This window comes from Macaca mulatta, chromosome 5, assembly GCF_049350105.2.
Source record: "Macaca mulatta isolate MMU2019108-1 chromosome 5, T2T-MMU8v2.0, whole genome shotgun sequence".
Taxonomy (NCBI): domain Eukaryota; kingdom Metazoa; phylum Chordata; class Mammalia; order Primates; family Cercopithecidae; genus Macaca; species Macaca mulatta.
In genome coordinates this window covers 112,107,443-112,128,588 of record NC_133410.1, presented here as the reverse complement: position 1 = coordinate 112,128,588, position 21,146 = coordinate 112,107,443, and the positions used below count along the sequence as shown (strand labels likewise).

The following is a 21,146-nucleotide window of genomic DNA, read 5'->3' as shown; positions in this document are numbered from 1 at the left end:
TCTTTGAAGGGAGGGGTAGGCTCTGAGACCCGCGAGCTGAGCTGCAGGGGGGTGAGGGTTATGCTACCAGGTAGATGAGGGTCTGTGTAAATTTGGGGGAAGGGAAGTGTGGGTTGTCTCCCAGTTTCGGTTCTTTGAAGGAGAGAGGAGCCTCTCCAGCTGTGGTCTCCACGTACAGTCGGTCTCTGATCTCCCGAGGCTTTGTGCCACTTCGCGTCCAGGGATCTTTATGTCCCAATTACTGTGCAAGGTTCTTGCCTCCAGTCGTAGGTACTGAGGCGGCGGGAAGGAGCACTGAAGGAGGGCTCAGACCGCAATGCCCCCCAGCCTGTAGCTATTCTCGGGGGCTGCAGCTACCGCAACCGCGACGCCGGACTTCCACCGGGTGCAGGCGCAGGCTCCTCGTTCTCCTGCAGCCCGCGGCGGCGCCGGGAGAGCGCTCAGCTGACCTGGGGGCGGGGCCGGGGCGGGGCCGGGGCGGGGCCGGGGCGGGGCCGGGGCGGGGCCGGGGCGGGGACCTAAAGCCTCTGCTCCTTCCGAGTGGGTGAGTGGGTTCCCCGCCGGTCTCTTGCAGCGCTGCCTTTCTATCCTTCCACATCTCTGTGGCGCGGGCTCCCAAGATGCGCCTCCACCTGCTCCTGCTGCTCGCGCTGTGCGGTACAGGGACCACCGCTGCGGCGCTTAGCTACAGCTTGCGGGGAAACTGGAGCATCTGCAATGGGAACGGCTCGCTGGAGCTGCCCGGCGCGGTCCCCGGCTGCGTGCACAGCGCCTTGTTCCAGCAGGGCCTGATCCAGGTACGGCATGCGGCCGACCCGTAGCGAGCCTGCGCCCGCCTTCCTCTGGTGCTGAGAGGGGCCCAGGAACCGCCTGGCAGCCCCCAGCTGTGGGCCATTCTTGTCGGTTTGGCAGTAACTTCCCCTTTGCATCTTGTGATCTGCTGGGGGAAATGCCCAGGCTATGGGGTACGGGCTTGACGGATGAGCGACGGACCCATGTTGGGACATCAGTAACTCTGGAAAGCGGAAGTTTAGATAGAGGAACGGTATTGCTACTAGCAGTTTATTTACCGCAGTCGTTCTCGACTGAAGCGTGTATACAAAGGGCATGTTGTCACTGACAAGCATAAGGTCGGGAATTACTGTCTTTACTATCTGCACGCTACAGGGGACAACAGCGTTTTGCTAAGTAAGGGTTAACTCTATTGAGTAATGTCTCGGTTTTTTATTTTCGCTTTTAAGCGTCAGGGAGTCAGATTTGGGATTGATGCAGCACAGACGCTGTGGAGAATGACCTACAAGAGTAAAGTTGGGTTTGTCAGTGCTAGTGTGGCTAATAATGGGTAAATAATTTCTAAGGCTAACTTGGTGATGAACAAAGGTGCTGTTTCCTCTCAGGGCGTGTGTGTGTGTGTGTGTGTGTGTGTGTGTGTGTGTGTGTGTGTGTATCTCAATGGAGTCTCCAATTTACAGACTACTTGTGGGGGACGTTTTCCTGTTTGGCTGCCTGTGTGCATAGGTTTGCAAACTGACTTCCATCCTCCAACTGCTTTTGCTGTTCCCTCTTGCACAGCGTTGCCACGTGTTGCCTTTACATGGGGCAAGATGTGCTTGTAATTGATCTACTTGTGGGATGCATACATTGTCCAATCCTCATAACAACTCTATATAGTAAGTGTTCATATCTGAATTTTATGGATAATATGGAATTATGGAACACAGAGAAATTAGGAAGGTGACCAATATCATACAGCAACTAAATGGAAAGAAATGGAATTCTAACCCAGGTCAACTCCATAGCCTGGTCTCTATACTATGTGGTATGCTTACTTTGGTTTTTTGAAAAATCATGTGTTTTTGAAGCACTGTGGTTGACTTTCAGGAGCACCATTCTAAGTTTATTTCCATGACAAGGTGGTCACCTGCGGTTATGCAAAATTTCTGACCTGGTACTTAGTCGTTTTTTTTTTTTGTTTGTTTTTTCCTGAGATGTGTATCAGAAAGGAGGTGAATGTTGTAAATGACATTGACCATTGTCCAATGTATTTTTATAGTAAATCATTCCCAAACTTTAGTACTTTATTTTTAGTTGACAAACTACTTGTGATATAGAACACAGTTGACCACAGTATACTCTGAGTCTTCACTTATATCTGCTTTGAGAATGCCTCTGTTCATTTTGTAGGGTTCGTCTTTGCCTCATTTTACTGAAATAATTAAGCCAATGGGTGCTGGTATGTTGACTCAAGCCGGTTATTCCAGAGCATTGGGAGGCCAAGGTGGGAGGATCTGTTGAGTCCAGGAGTTCAAGACCAGCGTGGCCAACATAGAAAGAGTCTATGAAGCTGAGGTGGGAAAATTTCTTGAGGCCAAGAGTTCAAGACCAGCATGGCCAACATAGAGAGATTCTATCTCTACCAAAATAAATAAATAAATAAATAAATAAATAAATAAATAAAATTAAGCTAATGGGAAATATAGAGTAAGTCAGTAAGTCAGATTATTGTGCTGTATTACAGAGCTAAGAAACAATGTTTGGTTACTACAGATACTTCATGAAAATGAATTTGCTCATAGTATGAAATAACTTCCTCATAGGAACAATTTGAAGAGATTTCTTAAATTTCTTCATAAATTCTTAGAAAAACCTTGAGGTTTCAGTCAGGTGGATATGGGTCTCAAATGGCAGTGGGATGAGAAATGAGAAGGCTTTTGGGGCTTAAGAAACACAAGGCCTATTGAAAATAATCATCAGGCTGGGCACAGTGGCTCATGCCTGTAATCCCAGCACTTTGCGAGGCAGAGGTAGGTGGAGTTTAAGACCAGTCTGGGCAATCTGGTGAGACCCTGTCTATAAAAAATTAAAAAATTAACTGGGCGTGGTGGCATGCACCTGTGGTCCTAGCTACTAGGGAGGCTGAGGTGGGAGGATTGCTTGAGCCCAGGAGGTTGAGGCTGCAGTGAACCGTGATCTGTACTCCAACCTGGGCAACAGAGTGACACCCTGTCTCAAAAAAAAAAAAAAAAAAGTAATAATCATCAACATCAGATCAGTATTGTTATTTGGTAATGTGAGACTGTTATCCCACCTGCTTTATTGTAACATCCCTTTATGGTGTTGACGTCAGGAAATAGTCTACGGTTTATAGTAGACAGTGGGTCAAATATTGTGTTTGTATAAGAACTTGAAACATATATTGGTGATATTATTCATTTATTTATTTATTCACCTAGTTAAATATCTCATATTTATTTCATACCTCTGATGTGGCAGGCACTATTCTAAGTACCTGAAATCGAGTGGTAAAGAAAGCAAAGTCCTTTCCCAAATGGACAGTCTAGTGGAGGAGATAGACATATACCAAATTCATAAATAATGTTATGGCAGGTGACGCATTGAAGAAAAATTGAGCAGGTTAAAGGAAGAGACAGTGAAGGCTGGTTGGAAAGCATTGCTATTTTTTAAAAAGTGATTCAAGATAGGTATTTTGATGAGGTGACTTTTAAACAAAAAGACCTATTTGAAAAGGTCACTTTTAAGGAGAAGTGCATTTCCAGCAAAGAGGAAAAACATGGGAGTGGGGAAGAGAGAGGCCCTGAGGCAGGAATGAGCTTGACAAGTTTCAGGAATAGTCAGCAGGCCAGTGTGGCTGGAGACCTGTGAACCAAAGGGAAGGAGAGGAGTTCAAAGTCTAGGGCAGATCATGAAGGGCTGTGAGCCATAGGAAGCACTTTGGCTTTTATTCTCCATGTGATGGGAAGTTACTGTGGGCTTTGAGCTTAGAGTAGCATGATTAGATTTGCCTTTTTCAAGGTCACTCTGTTGTGTGAAGGCTAAAGTGCAGGAGAGTGGAAGCCTGAAGACCAACCAGGGGACTATTGCAGGTGTGTGGGCAAGAGATGACTTCTGGCTTGGACCAGCATGGTGGCAGTGAAATGGTGAGAATGGTTGTGAGAACACGTTTTAAATGTCGAAACAACAGGATTCCTTCAGTTGAATTTGTAAATGGATTGGGAGAGAGAAGGGGGAGGTGCAGGAATATACCAGGATTTTTTGTCTGAGCTGGTTAAACGAAATTTGTATTTAGTGAGAGATTCTGTGGCTAGTCTTGGCTATTTCATAGGTCACTCTCTTGGTTTTCTGTGCAGAATCTAAACCTTTGGTTTCTTAGACAGACTTTTGGGTTCTCTGTGAAAAGTTACTGCTTCAGCCTGCTATTATTATTATTATTTTTTTTTGAGATGGAGTTTCGCTCTTGTTGCCCAGGCTGGAATACAATGACACGATCTCGGCTCACCGCAACCTCTGCCTCCTGGGTTCAAGCGATTCTCCTGCCTCAGTCTCCCAAGTAGCTGGGATTACAGGCATACGCCACCACGCCTGGCTAATTTTGTACTTCTAGTAGAGACGAGGCTTCTCCATGTTGGTCAGGCTGGTCTTGAACTCCCGACCTCAAATGATCCACCTGCTTCTTCCTCCCAAAGTGCTGCGATTACAGGCATGAGCCACCGTGCCCAGCCCTCAGCCTGCTATTATGCCACACAGTATAATAGGCGTTAGGAATAAAAAAAGAAATTGAGAGTGAGACTACAGTTCTTATTTTGTGGGAGGCCACATTTAGTGAGGCAGAAAACTAATTAATTTCCATATGATACATTAAGTGCATAGATAAAGGGACCCTTGTTAGGAATGTTCTGAGCTTTTCTGTGGAACTTCTCACTGGTGTAAGTTTTGAAGCAGCTGCTGCTGCTGCTGCTGCTGCTGCTTCTTCTTCTTCTTCTTCTTCTTCTTCTTCTTCTTCTTCTTCTTCTTCTTCTTCTTCTTCTTCTTCTTCTTCTTCTTCTTCTTCTTCTTCTTCTTCTTCTTCTTCTTCTTCTTCTTCTTCTTCTTCTTCTTCTTCTTCTTCTTCTTCTTCTTCTTCTTCTTCTTCTTCTTCTTCTTCTTCTTCTTCTTCTTCTTCTTCTTCTTCTTCTTCTTCTTCTTCTTCTTCTTTTTTTTAGATAGTCTCTGTATGCCAACATTAAAATACATAGATAAGTAAGAAGAAGGTTGGAAACATCACTTCCAGAGATAACCACTATTTTTTTTTTGACAGCTGTTCATGTGGCTAATGCCCCCAACAGTTTTATTTATTTATTTATTTTTATTTTTTATTTTTTCCCTTTTTTAAAAATTATACTTTAAGTTCTAGGGTACATGTGCACAACGTGCAGGTTTGTTACATATGTATACATGTGCCACGTTGGTGTGCTGCACCCGTTAACTCATCATTTACATTAGGTGTATCTCCTAATGCTATCCCTCCCCGCTTCCCCCCACCTCATGACAGGCCCCGGTATGTGATATTTCCCACCCTGTGTCCAAGTGTTCTCATTGTTCAATTCCCACCTATGAGTGAGAACATGGCAGTGTTTGGTTTTCTGTCCTTGCGATAGTTTGCTGGGAATTATGGTTTCCAGCTGCATCCATGTCCCGACAAAGGACATGAACTCATCCTTTTTTATGGCTGCATAGTATTCCATGGTGTACATATGCCACATTTTCTTAATCCAGTCTGTCATTGATGGACATTTGGGTTAGTTCCAAGTCTTTGCTATTGTGAATAGTGCCACAATCAACCTACGTGTGCATGTGTCTTTACAGCAGCATGATTAATAATCCTTTGGGTATATACCCAGTATGGAATGGCTGGGTCAAACGGTATTTCTAGTTCTAGATCCTTGAGGAATTGCCACACTCTCTTCCACAATGGTTGAACTAGTTTACAAACCCACCAGCAGTGTAAAAGTGTTCCTGTTTCTCCACATCCTCTCCAGCACCTGTTGTTTCCTGACTTTTTAATGATTGCCATTCTAACTGGTGTGAGATGGTATCTCATTGTGGTTTTGATTTGCATTCCTCTGATGACCAGTGATGATCATGACCATCTTTTCATGTGTCTGTTGTCTGCATAAATGTCTTCTTTTGAGAAGTGTCTGTTCATATCCTTTGCCCACTTTTTGATGGGGTTGTTTGTTTTTTCTTGTAAATTTGCTTGAGTTCTTTGTAGGTTCTGGATATTAGCCCTCTGTCAGATGAGTAGATTGCAAAAATTTTCTCCCATTCTGTAGGTTGCCTGTTCACTCTGATGGTAGTTTCTTTTGTTGTGCAGAAGCTCTTTAATTTAATTAGATCCCATTTGTCAATTCTGGCTTTTGTTGCCATTGCTTTTGGTGTCTTAGTCATGAAGTCCTTGCCCATGCCTATGTCCTGAATGGTATTACCTAGGTTTTCTTCTAGGGTTTTTATGGTTTTAGATCTAACATTTAAGTCTTTAATCCATCTTGAATTAATTTTTGCATAAGGTGTAAGGAAGGGATCCAGTTTCCGCTTTCTACATATGGCTAGCCAATTTTCCCAGCACCATTTATTAAACAGGGAATCCTTTCCCCATTTCTTGTTTTTGTCAGGTTTGTCAAAGATCAGATGGTTGTAGATGTGTGGTATTATTTCTGAGGGCTCTGTTCTGTTCCACTGGTCTATGTTTTGGTACCAGTACCATGCTGTTTTGGTTACTGTAACCTTGTAGTATAGTTTGACGTCAGGTAGCATGATGCCTCTAGCTTTGTTCTTTTTGCTTAGGATTGTCTTGGCAATGTGGGCTCTTTTTTGTTTCCATATGAACTTTAAAGCAGTTTTTCCAATTCTGTGAAGAAAGTCATTGGTAGCTTGATGGGGATGGCATTGAATCTATAAATTACCTTGGGCAATATGGCCATTTTCACAATATTGATTCTTCCTATCCACAAGCGTGGAATGTTCTTCCATTTGTTTGTATCCTCTTTTATTTCATTGAGCAGGATAACCACTATTAAAATAAAAAAAAATTCAGTGTATCCATTCTAATTTTTTAAATGCATACACATTTATAAGTATTTAAATATACAACTTAACAACTCTTTCACATTTAATATTTTGTGATGCTCTTACCTGCAGTAAACAGGTTTCTATAAACCATGTTTAGTGGCTCTTTTAAAATTCTGTTATATACACTTACCATCACTTATAATCTATTACTTATTGTTGGATAGTTAAATCTGACTCCATTTTTTTTCTATTTTTTTGATGAGGGTCCTTTTAACTAAATTTTACTGTATGTCTTTATTTTCTTATACAAATATTTAAAAGTTAAATAGCTGATTCATAGGATATGTACTTTTTTTTGTCATTTAGTATGTGCTTCTAAGTTGCTTTTCATAAACATTGTACCAGTTGTACACTACCACCGTTATTTTATCAGAGTGCTTGTCTTAGGTGCTAGATTTCAATATTATTTAAGAAACAAATCAAAATCAATTTATTTTCTAGTAAGGTCAAATATATATGTTTATTTCATGTGTTTATTGGTGATGTGGGCATTTCTAATTCATCTTCTTTATCTGTTTTTCTTTTAGCTATTTATCTTTAATGGCAATTTTTTTTTTGGCTTTTTTTTTTTTTTTTGAGATAGAGTCTCACTCTGTCACCCAGGTTGGAGTGAAGTGGCATCATCTTCCTCACTGCATTCTCTGCCTCCCAGGTTCAAGCGATTCTCATGGTCTCACTGTGTTGGTCAAGCTGGTCTTGAACTCCTGAGCTCAGGCAATCTGCCCACCTCAGCGTCCCAAAGTGCTGGGATTACAGGTGTGAGCCACCATGGCTGGCCTCTTTAATACATATTTATAAGGCCCCTTTGTTATATATTTTCAAAAATTCAAATTCAAAATAAATCCCCAAATGTCCCATTTATTAATGAAGTATTTTGTCTTATGGATGTTGTAAAGCTATGTATGTTGAAATCTTTTGTTTTTCTTTTATGGTTGTTTCTGTCTTTGGTAGTTTGCTTAAAAATAATTCCTCTCAGCTTCTTTATGGTTCCTGTATTTAAAATTTTGATTCATTTGAAGTTTCTTCCAAATAGTTAATTGGTTGCCTATAACTCATTATTTGAACAATTTCTCTCTTGTCCACTGACATATTACTTTTATCATGCACTAAATTCCAATATACTGATATAATATTGTTATTCCTTCTCTTTTAATCTTTAAAAAGGTTAAAAGATTAAAATTCTTTTAAAAATATGTATTTATTTAATGTTCATTGGATAAAAGAAATACAAAAAATATAAAGAAGGAAGAAAAGCCAATAAAACACATAATATAAAGCAGATATAAAAGTCTTTACCACTGTAAAATTACTAGTGTTTATCTTTCCACATTGTTTTCTAAGTGTATATAGACAAATATAATAACATAAAAATGAAATCATCACCTAAGGTGGTTTTGTTAGCTACTTTAACATTTAAAACATATCGTGAATATATTTGTCTGTGTCTGTAAATATAGATCCAGAATTATTTCAAATAGCGTCATAGACCCCATTATAAAGATGTGTTCTTATTCAAAGTCTACACTTAAAAATAAAAATTATAAGTATGTAAATATACACATATACCAAAAAGTGGCAGGCATCAGATACTTAGTACTTTTTCTGTAAATTTTATTATTACCTTATATTCTTCACATGCAATTGGGACAAATGGCCAGAGAAAGATATATTTTAGATGTGTAAATTTATTAACTATAAACTATAAGAGTACATCATAGTAGCTATACATGTGATTAACAAGCTAGTCACAATCATTCTTTTCATTTTATAAACACAAACTATTGTATTATAAATACAAAATAAGAAAAAGATAGTTAAATGTTAGCTGTTATGAAGAGTGAAAACATTATATAAACTTTGAACGGTTGCTTTCTGCATATGCATCAATGTAATTTCATGATTTTCTACCAATTTCATTTGTATAAAGAATCTCTATGATCAATTTATCATTCACTTTCATGTCCCCACATGGAAAGTGGTAGGTGAATATCTGTAGGAATACAATTTATTGTCTGCCTGTCCACTGAAAAGTAGCACTGTGTCCCTATCTAGTCTACACTACAGACTTTGTCTTCATGAGCAGCCAGATCATGCAACTTCTTGTATCCCACAACTTGACAATGGTATCTAAAGATCCTGAAATCAGCTGCTGTTCATGGGTAGGAGACCATTTTACTAATGTCACCCAACCTGTATGTGAAGTTAGGGACAGTGACATCAAAGAATGGTCTTTAGTTCAGGGATCCCACAGTCTGGTATGCCTATCTGTGCTTCCAGATGCTAACTGCTTACAAAGTTGGAGAATGGGAAATACAATTAAGCACTTTATTTCCTGTCAGAGTTTGAATTCAGACTGTCAGACTTAACATCCTACACTCTAATTGTATGGTCCCAAGATGCACTGCAGATTTCTTCAGCATCTGACCACAGAACTGAGGAAATTGCTTCCTTGTGACCAGAGACGGTCACTATGGGAGTCCTAACTGCTCTGTGTTCTCTGTCTATTTGTGGATTCCTCCATTTCGTCTTCTTCTTCTGTAGGGACTGTAGACCAGATCTTTAGCATCTTATCCCAGGAGCCACTACAAAATTTAGTTCCTGAGTTATCAACAGCTATAGACTCTCACTTCCAGCATGACCTCGGCAGCATAGTCGGGCTTTCACTTTGTTTCTCTCTGTTCCACTCCCATAAGAGAATAGTCGGATCCATAGAGGCACTCAAACATAAGCAAGACAAACTGTCTTTTTTTTTTTTTTTTTTTTTTTGCCCAGGCCACATCTTTTACAACATCCGTATGTCCCACAATTGTAATTATTGACTTTCCTTCCAAGGACTGGATTCGAGAGGTCTTATAATAAGAACCAGTCAAGATCCATTCCTCTGCCCCTTTAACTGAAATGATCCAGTCATCATGGAACATGCATTGCTCTGGCTAGGGTGCTGTGTACTTCACGTATTCTATTTTCACAACTACTTCTGATGACATGTTCTCCAGTTCCGTGTGTTTGATCAAGGACATTCGCAGAAACTGGCCCTTAATAAGGAAATACAACTCCATATGTTTGTGGAACTCATTTTTGTCCTTTAGTAATTTATTGATGGTGTTACTAAGGTCAGCAAATTCAGAGGTGGCAGGGACTGAGAAGGAAACATCATCTACGGCATATTTCTTGTTATCGGTGTAGAAGTGTGTTTGGAGCTGAGCCATGGCAAGGAGTACACACAAGGCTTTTGGGTTAGTAGACAGAGAATGTGAGCTCCTGTCTCTTAACTACAAAGAGGCCACTCAAAATTAGACTGCACAGGTAAGCGAGAAGCTGCACTCTAAGCCTGGACTCTGCTTTTTCTGCTTGGGTCTCCTCCACCCACAGTCATTCTTTCTAAGGAGCCATGAGTCTGTCTATGGAGTCTCCAATCTGCAGGTTATCACTCATAAGTACATTCTAACAATGTATGTGCATCAGTGTACATTATACTTTTGTATTCTTTAAGTAGCAAATAAGCAGTTTCTATGTGAATTTTGTTAAACTTTTGGTGTATTTCAAACAAATAGTTAAATATAGATACTTGCAAAATGAAATTTCATGTATCCATCACCTGGCTTCAACATGATCAATTCATGGCTAATTTTGTTTCATCTCTATCCACTGTGCCATCCCTTATTATTTTGTTTTGTTATTTTTTTATTTTATACATATATTTTTTGAGATAGGGTATTACTCTGTCACCCAGGCTGAATTGCAGTGGCATGGTCATGGCTCACTACAGGCTTCACCTCCTGGACTCAGGCGATCCTCCTGCCTCAGCCTCCCAAGTAGCTAGGACTACAGGTTCACACCACCATACCCAGCTAATTTGTTTCTTTTTTGTAGAGACAGGGTCTCCCTATGTTGCACAGGATGGTCTCAAACTCCCGGGCTCAAGCAATATTCCCACCTCAGCCTCCCAAAGTATAGGGATTATAGGTGTGAGCTGCTGCTCCTGGCCCCCTTAGTATTATAAAGTAATCCCAGTTATCACATTATTTCATCCACAAACATTTCAGTATGGGTCTCTAAAGATAAGGACTTCCTTTTTCTTCAGCGTAACCACAATACCATTATGACTCGTGAAATATTTTTGATGTGTTTCAGAGAAGAAAGTCCCATTATTATAATCCAAAATGACTAAACATACATTTTTTCTTAAAACAGAAGGTTTTCCGGTTGTTATACTAACCTTCCGCAGAGATCTTAAGACTTGTAAGAATGAAATATTTGTTTTAATACTGGGAATGATAGAAAATATTTTTAAATTAAAAAAGAAAAAATAATGAAATGTTTGGCTTTAGTGATCATTTTGTGATGTGAAATGATCTCAAAAGCTTTTTAGGAAATGACCCTTTAAAGATATGTATGTCTTCTTCTAAAAATTTGACTGACTTAAAGTAAAATTAAAAAAAAAAAGGTTGACTGCATCTATCAAGTGTGACATTAAGGAGATAAAATAGCTAATGACTCTGCATTTGAAATTTAATTTAAACAGAAATAGTTGTCAATTAATAACGTTGTTCAATTTCTGGGAAGAGAAAAGTCCAAGGTTTTTAAGCCCTCATTTGGAAAAAAATGGTTTAAAAAATCCTGATCCTTAAACCTGGACATAGGCTTTTTTGTTTGATGCCACATGAGGTGCGTTTAGGGTATGGGAGGATTTGCTTTGTATGGTCCCGAACTGAAAATCAAAGGACCACCTGAGAGCTGAATTTTTAGGAAAGCGTTGGCTGGTCCTTATCGTATATAAGTATAAATATATGTAATCAGCCTATACAATTCATTTTCATGTAGCATTTATTTTATGTCTTCCACGTGTGGTGCACTTTTCTTGGCCCTTTCACGTGCACGTGTTCATGTAATTTCCACAACAACCTTCTGGAAAAGGTATAATAATTCACATTGACTGAGGCTCAGAGAAGTTATTGCCTAAGATTATGCACCTAATGGATGATGGAGCAAGGATTCAAACACCGATGTTCTTTTCACCATTGCATGCTGCCTATTGGCAGAAACACTAAATAGTAAACAAATGGAACAGTTATTATTTTAATTCAAATGTGTCTGATGAAAATAGAGACATGAGTACAATATACTTTTGTTCAAAATATACCACTAAAATCACCCCATTTGCTAAAAGCTCTCAAAAAATGTAAATATTTTCTCAGGGTTAATTCACATATCACTTCTTTCTGTGTTCTCCATCTCTTGGAATTCTCTTCGTTTCAACCATCCCTTCTGTACCACAATTGCTGAAATGCTTGTGTCTAACCACCACATCTCACCTGATTTCCAGCTAGAAATTCTGTTCAACTCTCCAACCTCAGTGTCTTCATGGCATGTGAAACTCCATATATCCAAATATTTCTTCTCTCAATTCTCCCAACCCTTACTTTCTCTTATTTTACCTATTTACAATAAAAGCATAAGTATTTTCTCAGTAAACTAAGCCTAGGATCTTGGATCCGTTTTTTTTTTTTTTTTTTTTTTTTTTTCCCTCATGTCTGTTGTTAGGTACTGGATCTTTTAAGTCCAATCTATAGTGTCTTATAACCATTCCTTACCATAATTTTAATGACATTTAGAAACAGGTAAAGCATATAAATACTAAACGGTTTTTGTTGTTGTTGTTGTTGTTGTTTTTAGATGGAGTCTTGCTCTGTCACCTAGGCTGGAGTGCAATGGCACTATCTCGGCTCACTGCAACCTCTGCTTCCTGGGTTCAAGTGATTCTCCTGCCTCAGCCTCCCGAGTAGCTGGGATTACAGGCACCCACCACCACCTAGCTAATTTTTGTATTTTTAGTAGAGATGGTATTTAACCATGTTGGCCAGGCTGGTCTTGAACTCCTGACCTCGTGATCCGCCCACCTTGGCCTCCCAAAATGTTGGGATTACAGGCATAAGCCACCTTGCCTGGCCAATAGTAAACAGTTTTAAAGGTAGGCTATGTTATGAAAAGCATCCCTGTCTTCTAGGTCTCCAGTTCCCTTGTATAGAAACAACCACGATTAACCAGTTTCTTGTGTATTCTTCCATATATGTTATAAACATATACAGACAGATAATCATATATGGATTTATGTATTTTCCCCCCACAGATGATTGCCTTCTATATATATATATATAGTTTTATATTGACTTTTTTCTTTAACTTAATATATCTTAGATATCATTTCAGATCAGTACATGTAATAGAAATGATAGCTATCATTTGTTAAGTGCACACTATGTACCAAGAACTGTTCTAAGCACTTTTGATAATTATCTCGTGCACTCCTTGTACTGATCCTGTGAGGCATGTAGGTATGCTTACTATCTCCGTTATAGAACTGAGAAAACAGGTGTACAGAGATGTTTTATGAGCTTCACAAAGACTCACAGGTATTAGGATTAAGCTGGGGCTCAAACCCATGCAGAAAATATTTCACCAACTGCGTCTTCCACCTGTCAGCTACAGTCACCTCCTGGCTTTGTCTCAGAGGCAGTGGAACCATGTAGCTGCCCAGCCTCACTCCCTGAGCAAGTGTGATCTCCTCCTCTGACTCTTCCTATCAGCTAGGAATCTGTCTCCAGACATTTATTCTAACCTTTCATGAGTTCCAGTGCTGGGAACCCCACCGCTACGCTTTAGTCAGGTGTCACTTGTCTCTGTGTCTCCTTAAAAACCTTGCATAACGCCTGGCACTTATAGTGGGCCAAGCAAATGGTTTGCCTTGTTTTCCCTTTTAAATTGTAGTCTCTTTGGTCAGAAAATAAGGACTCTCCTTAAATTGCAACTTTTTTCACTTAGAGCTGTGTTAGGTGGGAAACAATATTTACTAACTTAAGGATTTTAGAAAAATATAATGTTAAGGTTGACCAAAACATGTTGCCAGACTCGTGGGCTGGAGATCTCTTGTACCTGTGTACCCTTTGAAGTAAGAGTCATAGCTGAAGATCCTATTTGACAGAGGAGAAACTGAAGTTTGGAGAATATAGCTTCTGAATGAAACACTGTGATGGTTAATACTGAGTGTCAACTTGATTGGATTGAAAGATACAAAGTACTGATCCTGGGTGTGTCTGTGAGGGTATTGTCAAAGGAGATTAACATTTGACTCAGTGGACTGGGAAAGGCAGACCCACCTTTATTCTGGGTGGGCACCATCTAATCAACTGCCAACAGAGCCAGAATAAAAAGCAGACAGAAGAACGTGAAAAGACTAGAGTGACTTAACCTCCCAGCCTCTATCTTTCTCCGTGCTGGATGCTTCCTACCCTCAAACATCAGACTCCAAGTGCTTCAGCTTTGGGAATTGGACTGGCTTCCTTGCTCCTCAGCTTCCAGATGGCCTATTATGGGACCTTGTGATCATGTGAGTTAATACTCCTTAGTAGACTCCCCTTTATATATCTATCTATCTATCCTATTCGTTCTGTCCCTCTAGAGAACCCTGACTAATACAGATTTTGGTACCAGGGGTAGTTCTAGAGGAACAGAATATTAAGGATGGAGTTCTTTTATTGATTTTGGGGTTTCTGGAGTTGACTGCTTAATTTGATTAGACCAAAAAATGCTAAGGATTCTGTATCTTTTTTTTTTTTTTTGAGATGGAGTCTCGCTCTCTCACCCAGGCTGGAGTGCAGTGGCACAATCTCTGCTCACTGTAAGCTCTGCCTCCTGGGTTCATGCCATTCTCCTGCTTCAGCCTCCTGAGCTGGGACTACAGGCACCCGCCACCATGCCTGGCTAATTTTTTGTATTTTTAGTAGAGGCGGAGTTTCACCATGTTAGCCAAGACAGTCTCGATCTCCTGACCTCGTGATCTGCCCGCCTTGGCCTCCCAAACTGCTGGGATTACAGATGTGAGCTACCGCGTCTGGCCTAAGGACTCTATTTCTAAAAGTATGGAGAACACCAATAGTCCTTGGCATGAACTGTTTAGAGAGTTATGCAAAATAAATGCATTTGATACTCCTGATTCACTGCTTGTGAGAGGCAAGGAGTTTAGTGACTCTAAACATAATACCTTTGACCATATGTGGAGAGACAAGGAACATAATAAAACTGGTTGCTTGCTCCTACGTTCACTGGACAAAGTGATGAAAGAAAAATGATGAGCTCAGGGATTATAACTCCCAGCTTCAGAAGCAGTACTGAGCCTCACCCCTGCTAGATTGCCCTGAGTGAGAGTCTTATCTCCTATAGAGAAAGAGCTGAAACTGTGGAAAAATAGACACAAGCTCTTATCATGTGAGTGGCTGACCTGCCACGAAAGGTGCATGCACAGCCTTTCCAGGTGTCTACTGTTAAAGTGAGGGCATTGATTGGAAAAGAATGGGACCCTGCAACTTGGACTGGGGATGTGTAGGGGGCCTGATGAAGCTGGGGACGCTGAGCTTGTAAACTCTGATGAACCTTTTTTGCCAGAAGAAACAGCTTCTTCATCTCCAGTAGTGGCAACATCCCCTCCCTAACCCATGCTGCCATCAACCTTCCCACCTTTGTCTGAGGAGATAAACCCTGCACTGCTTGAGGCAACAGTGATGGCCTCCTCTGAGGCAGTTGCCAGGCAAAATAATGTTGATTCTCCTCAAGAGCCACCCCCAACACCCCTGTTTAGTCTAGACCTATACCTAGACTAAAGTCCCAGTGGACCCCTAGAGGTGAGGTTCAGAGTGACCCATGAGGAGGTGTGCTACACTATAAAAGGACTGCTTGATTTTCTAATTTATATAAGCAGAAATCTGGAGAACGGGCACAGGAATGGATATTAAGGGTGTGAGATAATGGTGGAAGGAACACAGAGTTGGATCAGGCTGGATTTATTGATTTGAACCCACTAAATAGAGATTCTGCTTTTAATGTTGCAGCTCTGGGAGTTAAAAAAGTTTTAATGGTTCTAATAGTTTATTTGCTTGGTTAGCTGAAATATGGATAAAAAATGGCCCACTGTGAGCAAGGTAGAAATGCCTGATCTCTCTCAGTTTGATGCAGAGGAAGGGATCCAAAGGTTTAGGGAGATTGGATGCTGGAGTGGATTGGTCACTTTAGACCTACCCATCCCAGCTGGGAGGGTTCAGAAGATATACCCTTGACAAATGCTTTGCGAAATAGATTTTTGACGGCAGCAACTGCATCTCTGAAGAGTCCTGTAATTGCTCCTCTGTGTATGTCAGATCTAACAGTGGGAACTGCAGTCACTCAACTACAAAATTTATAGGCCCAGAACCCCTTGAATGAAGGGGAGGCTGGGCTCCTTGAAAAGGACCCCACTATGCTAGTGACTGTTTATACTGTTAATATTTCTCCCATCCTTCCCCAAGGAGACCCCCAGCCTATTACCAGGGTAACTGCATTGAAGAAAGGGAAATGATCAGACATTTTAGGGACTACTGGACACTGGCTCTGAGCTGACATTGATACTAAGGGACCCAAAATGTCATTGTGGTCCTCCAGTTGAAGTAGAGGCTTATGGAGATCAGGTAATTAATGGAGTTTTAGCTCAGGTCTGACTTATAGTGGGTCCAGTGGGTCCCTGGATTCATCGGGTGGTCATTTCCCAGTGCCAGAATGCATAATTGGCATAGACATACTTAGCAGCTAGCAGAACCTCCACATTGGCTCCCTGACTTATAGGGTGAGGGTTATTATGATGGGAAAGGCCAGATGGAAGCCCTTAGAGCTGCCCCACCTAGAAAAATAGTAAATCAAAAACAATATCGCATCCCTGGAGCAATTGCAAAGATTAGTGCCACCATCAAGGACTTGAAAGTCTCAAGGGTGGTGATTCCCATCACATCCATGTTTAACTCTCCTATTTGGCCTGTGCAGAGGACAGAAGGATCTTGGAGAATGACAGTGGATTCTTATAAACTTAACCAAGTGGGGACTCCAATTGCAGCTGCTGTACTATAAGTGGTTTCATTGCTTGAGCAAATTAACACATCTCCTGGCACCTGGTATGCAGTCATTGATTTGGCAAATGGCTTTTTCTCCATTCCTGTCCATAAGGCCCACCAGAAGCAATTTGCCTTCAGCTAGCAAGGCCAGCAATATTTCTTTGCTGTCCTACCTCAGGGATATATCAACTCTCTGGCTTTATGTCATAATTTTGTTTGAAGAGACTTTGATCACTTTCACTTCCACAAGGTATCACACTGGTCCATTATGCTGGACCAGTGTGCTGATTGGATCCAGTGAGCAAGAAGTAGCAAACGTACTGGACTTGGTGAGACATTTGTGTGCCAGAGGATGGGAAATAAATCCAACTAAAATTCAGGGAACTTCTACCTCAGTAAAATTTTTAGGGGTCCAGTGGTGTGGGGCCTATTGAGATATTGCTTCTAAGGTGAAGGATAAGTTGCTGCATTTGTCCGCTTCTACAGCTAAGAAAGAGGCACAATGCCCTGTGGGCCTATTTGGATTTTGGAGGCAACACATTCTGCATGTGGTTGTGTTATTCTGACCCATTTATCAGGTGACTCAAAAGGCTGCCAGTTTTGAGAGGAGTCCAGAACAGAAGAAGGTTCTGCAACAGGTCCAGGCTGCTGTGTAAGCTGCTCTGCCACTTGGGCTATATGACCTAACAGATCCAATGGTGCTTGAGGTTCAGTGGCAGATAGAGATGATGTTTGGAGTCTCTGGGAGGCCCTCATAGTTGAATCATAGCAGAGGCTGCTAGGATTTTGGATCAAGGCTCTGCCATCTTCTGCAGATAACTACTCTCCTTTTGAGAGAGAGCTCTTAGCCTGTTACTGGGCTTTGGTGGAAACCGAACCTTTGACTATGGGTCATCAAGTCACTATGCGACCTGAACTGCCTATCATGAAGTGGGTGCTTTCTGACCCATCTAGCCATAGAGTGGGTTGTGCACAGCAAATGGAAGTGGTATATACATGATTGGGCTCAAGCAGGTCCTGAAGGCACAATTAAGTTACATGAGAAAGTGGCTCGAAGGCAGAAGTGGCTCACTCCTGCCACCCTGTCTTTTCTCCCCCAGCCTGCACCAGTGGCCTCATGGGGAGTTCCCTATGATCAGTTGACAGAGGAAGAGAAGACTAGGGCCTGGTTCATAGATGGTTCTGCATGATATGGAGGCACCACCTGAAAGTGGACAGCTGCAGCACTACAGCTCCTTTCTAGGACATCGCTGAAGGACAGCGGTGAAGGGAAGTCTTCCCAGTGGGCGGGACTTCGAGCAGTGCACCTGGTTGTGCACTTTACATGGAAGGAAAAATGGCCAGATGTGCAGCTATATGTTGATTCATGGGCTATAGCCAATGGTTTGGCTGGGTGATCAGTGACTTGGAAGAAGCATGATTAGAAAATTGTGACAAAATTTGGGGAAGAGGTATGTGGATGGACCTCTCTGAATGGTCAAGAACTATGAAGATATTTGTATCCCATGTAAGTGCTCACCAATGGGTGACCTTGGCAGAGGAGGATTTTAATACTCAACTGAATAGGATGACTCATTCTGTGGATACCACTCAACCTCTTTCCCCACCCATCCCTGTCATCACCCAATGGGCCCATGAACAATCTGGCCATGGTGGCAGGGATGGAGGTTATGCTTGGGCTCAGCAACATGGATTTCCACTCAGCAAGGCTGACGTGGCTATGGCCACTGCTGAGTGTCCAATTTGCCAGCAGCAGAGACCGACACTGAGCCCGTGATATGGCACCATACCTGGGGGTGATCAGCCAGCTACCTGGTGGCAGGTTGATTATATTGAACCGCTTCCATCATGGAAAGGGCAGAGGTTTGTTCTCACTGGAATGGACTCTTACTCTGGATTTGGGTTTGCATATCCTGCACGCAATGCTTCTGCCAAGACTACCATTCATGGACTCACAGAATGCCTTATCCACCATCGTGGTAATCCACACAGCATTGCCTCTGACCAAGGCCCTCACTTTACAACGAAAGAAGTGTGGCAGTGGGCTTGTGCTCATGGAATTCACTGGTCTTACCATGTTTCCTATCATCCTGAAGCAGCTGGATTGATAGAATGGTGGAATGGCCTTCTGTCGTCACAATTACAATGCCAACTAGGTGACGATACTTTTCAGGGCTGCGGCAAAGTTCTCCAGAAGACCATGTATGCTCTGAATCAGAATTCGATATATGGTACTGTTTCTCCCATAGGCAAGATTCATAGGTCCAGGAATCAAGAGGTGGAAGTGGAAGTGGAACCACTCACCATCACCCCTAGTGATCCACTAGCAAAATTTTCTTTCTGTTCCCGCAACATTACATTCTGCTGGTCTAGAAGTCTCAGTTCCAGAGGGAGAAATGCTGCCACCAGGAGGCACAATGATTCCATTAAACTAGAAGTTAAGATTACCACCTGAACACTTCGGACTCCTCCTACGTTTAAGTCAACAGGATAAGAAGGGAGTTACAGTGTTGGCTAGGGTGATTGACCCAGACTATCAAGACAAAATCAGTCTACTACTCCACAGTGGAGATAAGGAAGAGTATGCATGGAATACAGGAGATCCCTTGGGGTGTCTCATTGTATTACCATGCCCTGAGATTAAGGTCAATGAGAAACTACAACAGCCCAATCTGGGCAGGACTACAAATGGCCCAGACCCTTCAGGAATGAAGGTTTGGGTCACTTTACCAGGAAAAAAACTGTGACCTGCTGAGGTGCTGTTTGGTAACATGAAGTTCTTCAGTGGTTATTTCTGAGATTTTGTTGCACCCATCACCCAAGCAGTATACAGTGCACCCAGTGTGTAGTCTTTTATCCCTCACCCTCTTCCCATCCTTACCTGCCAGTCTCCAGAGTGCACTATATCATTCTTTTTTTTTTGTTTTGTTTTTTTCAAATGTTTATTTTATGTACAAAGAACTATCATGGTTTTTCACTGAGTAGATGACCTTGGATAATGCTTTGAAGGACGATCATTTAGTCCAACTTAATGAAACCGATATCCTTCGCGTACTGACGGAAACACTGGTGGCACATATTGAGGCCATATTTCCGGATCAGACCGTGCCGGTTTGAACACACGCGACAAGAGCGAGAACCCTGGCCGAATTTTCGCGGGTGGCTCCAGTACAGCTGCTGGTGACCCATCTTGCTCTCCGAAGTGCAACGAGGTAAAAGGCCACTATATCATTCTTAAGCCTTTTGCATCCTGATAGCTTAGCTCCTACTTATAAGTGAGAACATACAATACTTGGCTTTCCATTCCTGAGTTACTTCACTTAGAATAGTGGTCTGCAACTCCACTTTATTTTGTTCCTTTTTATGGCTGAGTAGTATTCCGTATTATGTATAACATATACCACATATAACACAATTTTTGCAATTGCAAGTTGTGCTGCTATAAACATGTGTATCCAAGTGTCTTTTTTATATTATCACTTCTTTTCCTCTGAGTAGGTACCCAATAGTGGGATTGCTGGATCAATGGTAGTTCTACATTTAGTTCTTTAAGGAATCTCCTTAACTGTTTTCCTTAGTTGTACTAGTTTACATTCCATCCAGCAGTGTAAAAGTGTTCCTTTTTTTAACCACATCTGTGCCAACATCTGTTTTTTTTTTGTTTTTGATTTTTTAATTATGGCCATTCTTGCAGGATAAAGGGGTATCTCATTGTGGTTTTGATTTCCATTTCCCTGATAGTTAGTGATGTTAAACATTTTTTTATTTTTCTGCTACTTGTGTATCTATCTTCTTTTGAGAATTGTCTATTCATGTCCTTAGCCCACTTTTTGATGGGATTATTTGATTTTTCTTGCTAATTTATTGGAGTTCCTTGTAGATTCTGGATATTAGTCCTTTGTTGGATGCATAGTTTGTGAAGATTTTCTCCCACTCTGTGTGTTGTCTGTTTACTCTGCTGATTATTTCTTTTGCTGCGCAGAAGCTTTTTAGGTTAGTTAGGTTCCATCTATTTATCTTTGTTTTTGTTGCATTTGCTTTTGGGTTCTTAGTCATGAAGTCTTTTCCTAAACCAGTGTCTAGAAGAGTTTTTCTGATGTTATCTTCTAGTTTTTTTTAAATGGTTTCAGGTCTTAGATTTAAGACTTTGATCTATTGAGTTGATATTTATATAAGGTGAGAGATGAGGATCCAGTTTCATTCTTCTGCATGTGTCTTGCCAATTATCCCAGCATCATTTGTTGAATAGGGTGTCCTTTCCTTACTTTATCTTTTTGTTTCCTTTGTCAAAGATCAGTTGGCTGTAAGTATTTGGCTTTATTTCTG

The 21,146-nt window shown here is 41.2% G+C and overlaps 1 protein-coding gene and 3 pseudogenes across 3 annotated transcripts in view; 2 read left to right on the top strand and 2 right to left on the bottom strand.

The window, feature by feature from the left end:
• Positions 1-565: 565 nt before the first annotated feature.
• MANBA (mannosidase beta) overlaps positions 566-21,146 on the top strand; it is a 135,188-nt gene continuing 114,607 nt past the window's right edge. For both annotated transcript variants that reach the window (XM_028848647.2, XM_078002035.1), the window contains exon 1: positions 566-797. In XM_028848647.2, coding sequence (XP_028704480.2) covers positions 621-797 — 177 coding nt within the window. In that variant the 5' untranslated portion in view covers positions 566-620. The remainder of the gene's footprint in view (positions 798-21,146) is intronic.
• On the bottom strand, positions 8,863-9,616 carry LOC100429785 (ribosome biogenesis protein WDR12 pseudogene; annotated as a pseudogene).
• LOC144340817 (uncharacterized) lies at positions 18,185-19,394 on the top strand (annotated as a pseudogene).
• Positions 19,733-20,040, bottom strand: LOC114678366 (small ribosomal subunit protein uS14 pseudogene; annotated as a pseudogene). Its single transcript, XR_003729730.2, has one exon. The product of XR_003729730.2 is annotated as a small ribosomal subunit protein uS14 pseudogene (transcript).